General features: G+C 41.9%; 2 protein-coding genes across 3 annotated transcripts in view; one reads left to right on the top strand and one right to left on the bottom strand.

Annotated features, from left to right (window-relative positions):
• Window positions 1-2,218: 2,218 nt before the first annotated feature.
• LOC106807213 (pre-B-cell leukemia transcription factor 4-like) lies at window positions 2,219-5,058 on the bottom strand. Its single transcript, XM_014809499.1, has 3 exons — window positions 4,700-5,058; window positions 3,710-3,904; window positions 2,219-3,226 (listed from the first exon to the last, which is right to left on the bottom strand). Exons 1-3 carry the CDS (start codon window positions 5,042-5,044, stop codon window positions 3,020-3,022), a joined length of 747 nt encoding a protein of 248 aa, XP_014664985.1. The 5' UTR covers window positions 5,045-5,058; the 3' UTR covers window positions 2,219-3,019.
• The window catches only part of LOC106807212 (rac GTPase-activating protein 1-like), a 30,612-nt gene continuing 23,191 nt past the window's right edge, over window positions 4,999-12,419 (top strand). The window contains exons 1-2 of one of the 2 annotated variants that reach the window (XM_014809497.1): window positions 4,999-5,087; window positions 12,122-12,247. In XM_014809497.1, coding sequence (XP_014664983.1) covers window positions 12,163-12,247 — 85 coding nt within the window. In that variant the 5' untranslated portion in view covers window positions 4,999-5,087; window positions 12,122-12,162. Of the gene's footprint in view, window positions 5,088-5,508; window positions 5,631-12,121; window positions 12,248-12,419 lie in introns of those variants that run through there. The other variant, XM_014809498.1, reaches the window with a different exon arrangement.

Below are 12,419 nucleotides of genomic sequence, written 5' to 3'. Positions count from 1 at the left end.
ACGACTATAATGACGAACTATTGTACTGGTCGTATGTTAATTTATATAATAATAATATATATATATATATATATATATATTAATGGATATATATATATATATATATATATATATATCTTGCAGAGGGTTAGCAATCCCATATATAAATACACACATTCACGCACGCACGCACTCACGCACGCACGCACGCACGCACGCACGTACAATCGCGAAAGACCTGATTCCTCGAAGCGTGATCAGGTGGTTCACATTGAACTGTTTCATACTAAATATTTCGCTGATTTGTGTAATAGCTCCCATTCACGGATATTATATAGAATGCGTTAAAATTCCCATCACTGCTAAACTGCTGGTTCTAATGAAGCTTCATTGCCCGTATAATTGTATAAATCTTGCACGCCTGTGTCATTGGCGATGAATTTTCGATCCCTGCTCATGTTTCGGCAATGAATTCGCCGAGTATACTTGCGAAAACGCCGCGTTTTTCGGTCAAAACGTGAGACTACGACGCATGATACATTGTCTGAGACTACGACGCATGATACATTGTCTGAGACTACGACGCATGATACATTGTCTGCGACTACGACGCATGATACATTGTCCGAGACTACGACGCATGATACATTGTCTGAGACTACGACGCATGAGACATTGTCTGAGACTACGACGCATGATACATTGTCTGCGACTACGACGCATGATACATTGTCTGCGACTACGACGCATGATACATTGTCTGAGACTACGACGCATGATACATTGTCCGAGACTACGACGCATGATACATTGCCTGAGACTACGACGCATGATACATTGTCTGAGACTACGACGCATGATACATTGTCTGAGACTACGACGCATGATACATTGTCTGAGACTACGACGCATGATACATTGTCTGAGACTACGACGCATGATACATTGTCCGAGACTACGACGCATGATACATTGTCTGAGACTACGACGCATGATACATTGTCTGAGACTACGACGCATGATACATTGTGGGTGTTTTGATGGTATCGTTTTACATCTTCGTTAATAAATGTTCGACATCGCCGGTGTGGTTCGCCTCGCGTGGTCGGCCACGCGTATACATCACTGCAGAGTCACGTTTAAGCTTCAGCTTAACGCTCCAGCTTACAACAGATCGTGCCATCTTTCTTTATCACCACTCGATGAGTTGACCTTATGGTGCGTTACTACATGACTCAGCAGTGTGATGTTTACGTGTTAAGTTTTCTTATATAGATTATCAGATTTAGAGCCTGTTAGCAATAGTGTTCAAACTCTTCTATTTAGCATACCAGCGCATGCGAATGGTTGTGTGGACGAGCGCACGGAAGGATGGATGAATTGATAAATGGACGGACGGATCGAGGGGCGGGCGGATGAATGAAAGAACGAACGGATAGATAGATGAGCAGAAAGACGGATGAACAGACGAATAGATGGACGGGTTGACGGACGGATAGATAGATGGGCGGATAGATAGATGGGCGAAAAAGCAGACGCAGAGGCGGATAGATGGATTGACGAAAAAATGTTCGCACCTGCATGTCAGCGCGCGCGTTAGTTCCGGTTATGATTGTTCCATATTTGAGTATGAGCTTTCCGTCTTTCATTACCGCGTTTGAATCTATCATCCGTTCAGGAATGCGCCGCGTATATTTCCATTAACTAAACATTTACACCGTCACGGTGCTGCTAACCCAGCCTATAGCTATAGCTATACTGTTCAAATGTGGTTTTTGATATTATGTAGAGATACGCGGTAAGCGATGCAGTTATATGGCTGCATTAGAAATTAATAAAGATGAATAATAGAACATGCTACAAAGGAATAAAAATGAATAATAGAACAATTTAGAAATGAATTCAAATAAGTAATAAATAAGTAGTATAAAGGAATATAAGGACTTTACATCGCCCTGGTATAGATTATAACGGCCCCTGTCACCCAGCACCTTTCGAGCGCGAACTCGCGAATTGTGCCACGCGCTATCAGCGATCTACCGCTCCATTCAGCGACAACAATGCAACGGCTGGTAAAATAATGTCGCATACCTAAAAGGATTCGCCATCCCCCGTTACTTGACCCCGCGCGTGTCATTGTTCGGTGTGATCGGGTCAGCGGTTAATAGTTGCCCGACTTAATAGTTCGGTGACCATTAACCGCGGCCGAGCGAACGATGTAAATAAATGAAGACGTGTGCTTGTTTGTATAACGACGTATTCTTTTATTAGTCGATTCGTTCTCACGTGATGCCGCCTACAATCAGGCACTATCGTATATCAATGTCGGGAATCACAGACGTTATTCGAGTCTGGCAAATAATTCGCTTATTGTAAATAATATAAATTACGATTATTATATATATGCACATCAATACGTTGTGTAATGCACAACATTGTCAAGCGTTTGTACAAATACAACGACAGCACGATTCGAACTGCACCGCCAGTCACTGCACGCGATTAATTAATCAATTCACGATATACTTATATATACACACATATTAATTAAAAGTCATTGGTTTTTACTTAATTACGACTAAAATCGAAACTAAACACCTTCGAATTCACAGTTATGAAAACGCACGCACACACACATGGACACATGCGCGCGCGCACACGCGCACACACATAACGCGAAGACGATATACAACAAGGCTGTGCGCGCTTGTCGACCCGTACGAAACGATGACGTCGCGCGAGGTCGTGGCACGGTGCTGACTAACGTCACATATCTGCCAGTTTACACTTATTACGAGTTCGGAAACCACCAGTTAACCACCCACTAAACGCGCGTTCACGGGTGGGTTATGAGATACCCTGTGGTGCGATTATCACGACGCACTCACGACCGCGTAGACGCCAGATAATAATCTCCAGTACTTGTCAGCGGAGATACAGATCTGACACCTGTCCACAAAAGAACGCTTTCGAGGTCTCCCCAAAGTGATCCATATATATATATATATATATGTTTGACTGCACTACGGGCGTATACGCCTCACACCTTCGCTGACTCTCCACCGAGTGTCGAGCGAATCATTTGTTCTAAGCCCTGCAGGTGGCGCGGCAGTTCCTCGCGGGGAATCTTGTTTGCGCGGGTCAGCTCCTGGCACAGGTCGGTCAGCTGTTCGCTCAGCTTCCTCTTCATCACCTTCGGACGCGTGTTCATCGTTCTGTTGCGCTTGTTCGACAGCCACGCTTTGACCTGAAAGCGGATGATAAGAGTACGAATATCAGCGGGGGATCCGAGCGCTCGTGTACACTGTACAGCCACGTGAAGTCGTGAAAGAACCAAGGAAGGCGTAGGTCTACTGATCATAGAGCCTTCGCTGCATTTACGTAGAAAAACGATGGCTGTGGTAATGAAATCTAACGTGGATGAGATAATAAAAAACTAGCAGTGACCACCCTCTACACAGCGTTTGAGTCGTAAAAGTCTAGTACTAAGGAAATTAAGTAAAAACGAGGTAGTGTCTATTTTCCGTGTTAGCAAAATTAATTTATAGCGCGTCGCCCAATGCTGAAACGCACAATTGTAGATGAAGTACGTTAAAACCAATGCAGCTGACGTTATCTCGCCCATAAAACACCTACCAGCACGGACTACTTGGTAAGAGCTATACGGATGTCATTTACCCAGTAAACCGCCGGCAGATATAGACATATCTCTCGGGTAACGATTGCTTACCTGTTTCAGCGTGATGCCGGCTTGACTCGCTAGCTCGCTCATCTGCTCCTTGTTTGCGTACGGCTCGTTCATGTGCTTCTCGTACCACTCCGTCATGACGCTGACGGCCTTCTCCGACAGGAACTTCCGGTTTTCGACGACGTAAGACTCGCGCAGACGCCTCAGGCGAAGCGTGACGTCATCGGTTAGTCGTACCTGTGAACGTACATGGAATTATAGTGTCGAATTGCGGTTCTTATACATTTCGAGAGAATTTATTCGCTTCGTCTTTCTAGTAGTTAGGCGGTCTTTCGATGTAAATCGTTACAATAACTATATACAATCTAATCAAAAACAAAATATCAATGTAGGGTCCAGTTTAACAAAATTGGGTAAACGTAATAGGGATTTCTGTTGACACATTTGCACACGTCTTTGATATATACGTTTCCATAAATTATAGCATTACATATGGTTATTTATTTCATTGATAGATATCGACCACCGGGTATCGCAAATGTTCGTTCCATGCACTATGTATGTTTTTACCTGTACATTTATTTTTAAAAAACTAATAAAAGACACCTCAAAGAATAGTTTTATCAAAATAGACCTGTATGAAATACCTAAATAATCTATCGGTATGTTATTCTCGGGTATAACCGCCTCGGATACGTAACTAATACACTCGGCCACGTTCTCCGATGTATTGACTCATTGACTAATGTTCTTAGCGGCTATAGAGTTTAAGATTATTTAAGGCTTATACGAAAACTACATACGATAACGTAACGCAGCTGATACCCTGCCTTCACGACACGTATATAATATATACGTTGTGTTGCGATACATGTCTCATGGGTTTACAGTACACGCGCGATATAGTAACAAGGTAAAAACAAGACGTTACGTTATCGTATCGAACCAACGTAGATGGTTATATATGTAGTTACACTATGTAAATACACGATGATGATAATTGTCATAATGGCATAATAGAGCTATACGTACCAGTCGGTAGTTGAAGTAGGTTAGGATCTGCTGCTGCCTGATTGGGTCGTTGTGCATGGCTTTATTCCTCTGCATCAGCAGCACCGTCGACTGTGTGTGGTAGAAATCCTGAAGCTGCGTCACACGCTCGCATCTCAGCCGCCCGTACCGCCGCAGCTCCTTCTGGTAGTTCGTCTCCGCTACGGTGAGGGCGCTCGCGTCGTGTCCGTGCTCCATGCTGAGTAGCGTATAGGGCTGCGCGGCGCACATCCGGGTCTCCTGAGCGAGCAGCGAGCGGAGATCCACGAATAACGGATTCGCACGAAGCCAGTCCGGCACGGCCGAGTGTTGAAACAGTGCTGCCATCGTACGGTGGTGATTCTTCAGTGACGGTGTTGACGGACGTTTGGTACGTATAGCTTCTCTGTGTTTTTGTCGGTGTATCCTCTCTCGCTGTCTCTCTCTCAATATATATATATGTATATATAAAATATATCTATCTCTCTCTCTCTCTCTCTGCGTGCTCCTGTTAGTCGTCTGATGCAAGTGTGGAGTTACCTTGGTCTTATATAGGCAACTAACTTGATCAGGTGTAATCAATCAGGCAGATAATGGCTTACGCCGCGATCAACGACAGAATGGTCCGTTAACTAGCGGTCATCTCTCTACTGGCCTGCTGCTCGCAGGAACCAGTTGTGTTCGGGAGGTAGGGACTCGGATACACCCGCCCAACAGAACAATCTGTACGCCGTCGCTTGTTACACGCTCGCTGCGCATAACTGTTAGACAAACACGAACGCGTGCCACACGCCAAGTCATCGCGGTTCAAAGCCCGTTTGCGATTGACCTTGGGTGCCTCGTAGCCTGAACTAGAATGCATGTTTTGATGCGCCTTCATCATCAGCATTCGTTTAGATGAGAATGCTGTACACACACACGCCACGACAAAATGGTACGTAAACGCCCGGGGACGATGTGTGAGCATACCCCCCCCCCAGCGTATATGTATGTATTATGTATATGTATTAGGCGTTGTATAACTAATATCTCTATGGCATTTACTTGTGAAGAACTGGTCCTCGATTTTGTCTGTCGCTGAGAAAGCTCTAATCTACTGTAAAGAAGCTGGGATAGTCACGATGACATACGACAGTGTTCTTACATGATTAGGTTTTTCTTCATTTTCTCGGCTAACGCTCCATTAGGAGTGTTCTCAACTTTGATATCATTAATGATTAATGATTAATAATTGATAATCCTAACCCTAATCCTAACCCTAACTCTAACCTAAATGACATTAAACTACAAACTAATATATGACCATGACCATATACATATATATATATATGTTATAATGACCATTAATGACATTAAAGTTGGGAACACTCCTAATGGAGTAACACCCATTTTCTCACTAATCATCATCATTATTATTATTGTTGTTATTATAAGAAAGAGTTATACAGGGCCGTAGCTAGGAATTAATGTATGTGGAGAGGGCAAGATGAAAGAGCGCCCGAGGCGCTCGCTTCTAGGGGGGTCTGGAGGCCTGGAAATATAGAAGCTCTGAAATGCCATTTCCATAATATACTATAATACTTTACTATATACTATAATACTTAAAACTCCCCAAACGGTTAAGGGAGTATTTTCTAATCTTAAGTTCCCATTATTCTTCACTGGGTTATTTTTTTGGCAAGGGGGGCAGCTGCCCCCCTGCTAGCTAAGGCCCTGTTATATAAGAATATATGCATATATATATATATATATATATATATATATATATATATATATATGCATGTGTGTTTGTGCGCGCGTGGGTGTATAGAGAAGCGGATGAGAGAGACTTCCATCGCTCGTACTCACTAAACGCACGATAGGCTACAATAGGGGTCACAAACAAGCTACGAGGAATTGTAAAACAAGCGCCATTGAGTGGGTGAGGCACACGCGATATCTCCTGCTGGCTACATATTGAGTGGGGTGCGTCGACTCGTGAGTGGACGGCGTCGCGTGCGCTGTGGTTGTTGATTGATATCGCGCTTGAATGATTGCTGGTTGAGCCGGTACTGTTTACATAGCGTAAACAATAAGTCAACGATGGAGGTGTGCGGTTATGCTGGCGAACGGACACGTGAAAGCAGACAAACAAACACGCAGTACATAAACATCATTATACCAGCCTGTTCTGCTAGCATCTATGACAAATACGACATACGCATATACGCTCTCCTATGACACTGTTTGTCATAGGGAAGATCCTTCCTATGACAAATATTGCTGTATGTGTTGTGCGCATCATAGGAGTTTATGAGCGCTATTTATGAAGCAGTGAATTTCCGCTGTAAAGCGGAACGGAAGTTGACTTGTCAATATTTGTCATAGGAAGAAATCTTCTCTGGAGCAAATAGTGTCATAGGAAGCGTATATGCGTATGTCGTATTTGTCATAGATGCAAGCAGAACATGTTCATATACATATGTGCGTGTTGTACGTGTTTGCTTGTTGCGTACGCACGAAGTGAATTACTGACAGTAATAATCAGCTAGGATCCTATAATTTTTGTGGAGGATTTCTAAAAGTTATTTGTTCTACACGATTTAAATTAAAAGTGTTTACTCTCGGTCGTCTGGCTACTTACGAAGTTATAGGTGTGTGAGCGCGCGAATGGTTTGTGCACGCGTATAAATAAATAAATAAATAAATATATATATATATATATATATATATATATATATATATATATATTATATATATATATATATATATATATGTATATGTGTATGTGTTGTGTGTGTGTGTGTGTGTGTGTGTGTGTGTGTGTGTGTGTGTGTGTGTGTGTGTGTGTGTGTGTGTGTGTGTGTGTGTGTGTGTGCGTGTGTGTGTGTGTGTATATATATATATATATATATAGTATATATGATATGCGTGCGTGCGTGTGCGTCGCGCGGCGCGGCGTGTGTGTGTGTGTGTGTGTGTGTGTGTGTGTGTGTGTGTGTGTGTGTGTGTGTGTGTGTGTGTGTGTGTGTGTGTGTGTGTGTGTGTGTGTGTATGTGTGTGTGATCTCTCTAATGTTTTAAAATTTATTACGTAGTATTTGCTGGTGATATTAATATATTCATGTTTTCAATACATTAATACAATATCAATTTTAGCAACATTGTAAATGTAGAAAGTGCACACATTGATTAACGTATGGAATCGAACAAACTATCAATTAATTACACAAAAACATTTTTTGTTTCACACAACTGACTTTATAATAAATGCCAACAAGTCCGAACTTCCCAAATTTTAAATGAGGAACAACACCTGCCTGGAACAATTTACCTACATAAAATACATGCATGGGAAAACTAAAATAGAGCTATCACTATATTCGGCACATAGCCAATGAATCAGCAAAACTGCAGGTATTATAATAAAATCAAGACACTATTTTGATACTCAAGAATATTAAACGATGTAATTGCGCACTCGCTTATCCATATATCACATATACTAACCTAAATTGGGGATCAACATATTGAGCTTAAACTCCTGCTATGTATAAATAACAAAACAAAATTATCTAAATAAATTAAATTCGCGACAAGAAGGACTCGTGTTACACACTTACAACAATGAATTACCAAAATCCATGTACAAGTTAATTAACAACGCACTAAGCTTTATATATGTATATATAGATACACACATATACATAGATAGATAGGCTAGATGTAGACAGATAGGTTAGTATACATAGTATGCTACATGTTAAATTCAACATGTGAAATCTTTGCTAAAGCTAAATGCTAATAATGTATAAAGAATTTAAAATATACAAAAGCCATGCAAAACTTTAAACACTTATAGTAAGTATAGTGAAGACTTTATATTATAGCTTACTCTAGGTAAAACTGTATTGCCTTCGACTCAGGCCTATATATTAAACAGCAATTTCTCTGGATAACACACAAACAACAAACGTTACATACATTATGGAGTTGTTAATGCGTTCTCATTATATACGTTCTAGCGTCACCTTCTCCAGTAAAGCGCGCACGCCATGCATGTATGAGCCACGCACGCAGCACACAACACACACACACACACACACACACACACACAGCCACACACACGCACGCGGCGCGCGCGCGCCGACACACCAGACACACACACACGCACACACACGCGCGCAAATACTTTTATATATAATACTTTTGGCATAACACATTATATTTCATTAGACATGTAAGCACATGTGATATTTCTTAGCAATTTTCTCAAGCAGCAAGCAAATTTTATATGGATTTCTATACCGATGACGTAGTTGTAGTTTTACACAGCAAGGTATACGCCCTCTTGTGATCGATCTCATGACAGCTATTCACGCTGCCGCCGTGGCGTTGCCTTCCGGTGAAAACTCGGCGTTGGGGAAAAATTGAATTAGTAGGACAAAGTACGTCAAGAATGCTCCGAATATCTGGAAAATATGTATCAACATGAAGATGTAGCAACTCTACTTTTCACGTTATAACATAACGATTAACATATATATATATATTCATTTATCCTGTTTCATCCCAAACGAGATAAGTCAACCTCTACTCACTTCTCATGGTATAGAGCCGATGGAAGCGATGACGTCATACTAAGTCAAATGAATACTTACCGTGAGAAGTAAACTTCTGTTGATACTGAATAAGTTATAAGCCGTAATTTCGAATACTTGGCCGCCGGATAATTTTAGGGCGAACAGAATCATCGTGAAACAAATATTCGATAGTCAGTTGACCTTGATGATTTATTGCGACACGAGAAGCGCAAACGAACGATTTCTCGAGTGACAGCACTTAAACTATAGATGAACTGATCCAGTGTTTACTTTTCTATTAATTGTAACCGTCACAAGATTATTTTGTATATATATATATATATATATATATATATATTGGTTACCTCCAGTTTTTGGTGATTTGGTGCTGCATGCAAAACCAGATCATTTATGGCAGGCAACGGACTGTGAGCCTAAACATAAAATAATAGTCTGTAAACATGGCTGTCGTTTCTCATTAATAACGGATGTTTGTGTCACAATGTTTTACTTGTGTGAGCTGTTTAGGGCATAGATCGAGCCAAACCTTTGAAATCAGCATATATGCACATTGCATGCAACTATTGTGGTGATCTTTGCTTGGGTGCTTGGCTTAAATTGCTAAGGTTAATCTAGGCTCCCCTGCACTCTCATGTATTCCAATTTAATGATATATGCGTAAAATAATTTATAATTCATAAAATGAGTTTGGTGTTTGTATATGTGAAAATGCAAATTAGGGGCACAAACAAAGTAGTCTTATTGTATAATTACATATTGCGGATTTTTGCGGTGGAAAAGAGTCAAACGCACTCACAAATATTTGTTAGCTCGTATAAGAAAGTGTCCAAGGTGTACTTACAGCGTCTGTGAGCCTAGCTGCCGATATGGTTAGCGTGACGATATATTTAACAACAATTCCACAAACACCAATACCGGCAAGACTCGCAAATAGAGCCTTAATCGTAAGTCCTGACATTTCTATGGTAGTGGCGATACCGTAAAGAAAACTGCACAGTAGGGCTACACATGTAGCGTAGATTGCCAGAAGAAGCGGTCCAAAGATGGCGTCGGTGCGTGCCAATAGCGTGCAGAGGTGCTGGTGGCGACGCATCACAGTTCTGCAGATATCCATGTGAGAAACGATTTCTCGATCGCGCACTGAAGACTTTCTATTTTCCTGTTTCGCAACGTTTTTGAGAATTGCCGTTATCTCTGAGAATTCTCCCGTCAGTATTTCACACAGACAGGAGATCAGCGAGATGGGAAGTGAAAATGCATAAAACGCTAAGATTATGATGGTGACCGCTGAAATGCAAAAAGATATCAGTAGCACCTTGGATTTAAAGATGATTCCGTAATCGAGGTACACCTGAACGTAATTATCTCGGTGGTTTATCATCATATACACTAGGCCCGCTGCCGAGGTAAATATAATCAAGCCCGAAGCCACCACAACAGCCATTACAGCAGAGCGTCGCGCCTTGCTGTAAACGCTCATGTTCTTTGAGGAGTGTTCGCGTTTTGCATTTCTTTCCTGCAGGAATACCTTCTTCCAGTTGTGATGGAATTTTTCTAACTTGTATCTTCGCATCGAAAAGAAAAAAATGCTGATGCAAACATGCACGGCTAATAAGATATTAGCAACAATCAGGAAGCCCATCGTAAGTGACGATACGCTGACGGCATATTGGAATGCATAGTAATGTTGGTTGCACCATGCAGTCAGGAATACAGTTAATATAGCAGCAGGGTAGAGGCTAGACCAGCATCCCTGCGCCACGCATGACTCTCCGGGCGGCATTTCTCTCACGGGCCACATCCCGAACAGCTTCATACATATGAGAAGAGGCCGCAGCGCCGCGTAGAGGTTATCCTTCTGAGCTGCTGCACTCATAGAGACGTCATCGGTCTTTTTCTCCTCCACGTGGATAATGCTGACTCTGCGGTGCATTTTTTTTTACCGATGTGATTCAAGAAGATGACGGTTTTGAGTGTGATTGTTGCCGAGTCGTTTACCACTGATCGTCAATAGTGAATATGTGATCCGCGTACCTATACGTATTCCGACAAAATGCTCGCTTCAGACGCAAGAGGCGCATGTGCGAATACGACATCAACGTCATAGTGCTGCGCATATATGCGCAACGCAACAAGCTGCTATATTGTCATTTACTATAATTCGTTGTGTAGACATGCAGATGACACAATAGCAACACACCATTAGTTTCAACATGCAATTTTGCGTAATACAAACATTACCTGTCCATTAGGCTCAGAGACAATGGCCAATACGAACAGCTACATCAAAACGCCGCGGCGCAGTATCAACTTGGCTAATATTGAGTTGTTTTCTCGCCTTACACATACAACATGCATGAATTGTGCACTATGCATACATTTGTCTGTTTTAACCGTGTGTTTGTTTAGCAGAAATGAAGCATTCCACACAGCAAACGATGTGGTCGCGCTTCCTAGAGCAATCAAACAAAACTACTGAATAGTCCATCTGTGCTTTCAATTATCCTGCTACTGGCCTACTAAAATAATCGCTTTTTACATTAGGGGAAGAGTGTGTTGGCGGGGTTCTTTTCTCCATAACGGGAGAAAAAATTCTGGCATATGAGAGAGGTAGAGAGAAGGGGAGAGTAATAGAGAGAGAGAGAGAGAGAGAGAGAAAGAGAGAGAGGGGGAGAGAGAAAGAGCGAGCGAGAGAGAGCGGGAGAAAGAGAGAGGGGAGAGATATGTACAGTTAATTTTAATCGATTATTCTGATTACAAACTTAAACCAGATTCCCCAAACTATTTCTGAACGTGCCATCGTTTTTTATTTGTAAATTGTCGTGTATGTTATTTTCTGATAGATCGGGTAATACTCATTTGCTAGCCGTCGTACCCGTCAGCCATGAGTTCAAGCAAGCTGTCACTCGTAGCCAGATATGACGACCTCCTATGCAATACGGCCGTTCTGACTGCGGGCATCGAATCAGGTACGCACTTATAGTTTATATCACCGTGTCATCTCTCTCTCTCTTTCTCTCTCTCTCTCTCTCTCTCTCTCTCACACACACACACACACACACACACACACACACACACACACACACACACACACACACACACACACCTACATACACATACATACACATACATACACATACA

This window comes from Priapulus caudatus, unplaced genomic scaffold (assembly GCF_000485595.1).
Source record: "Priapulus caudatus unplaced genomic scaffold, Priapulus_caudatus-5.0.1 Scaffold201, whole genome shotgun sequence".
Classification (NCBI taxonomy): domain Eukaryota; kingdom Metazoa; phylum Priapulida; class Priapulimorpha; order Priapulimorphida; family Priapulidae; genus Priapulus; species Priapulus caudatus.
Note: the sequence above shows the minus strand (reverse complement) of the source record. Positions and strands in the feature narration are given on the sequence as shown.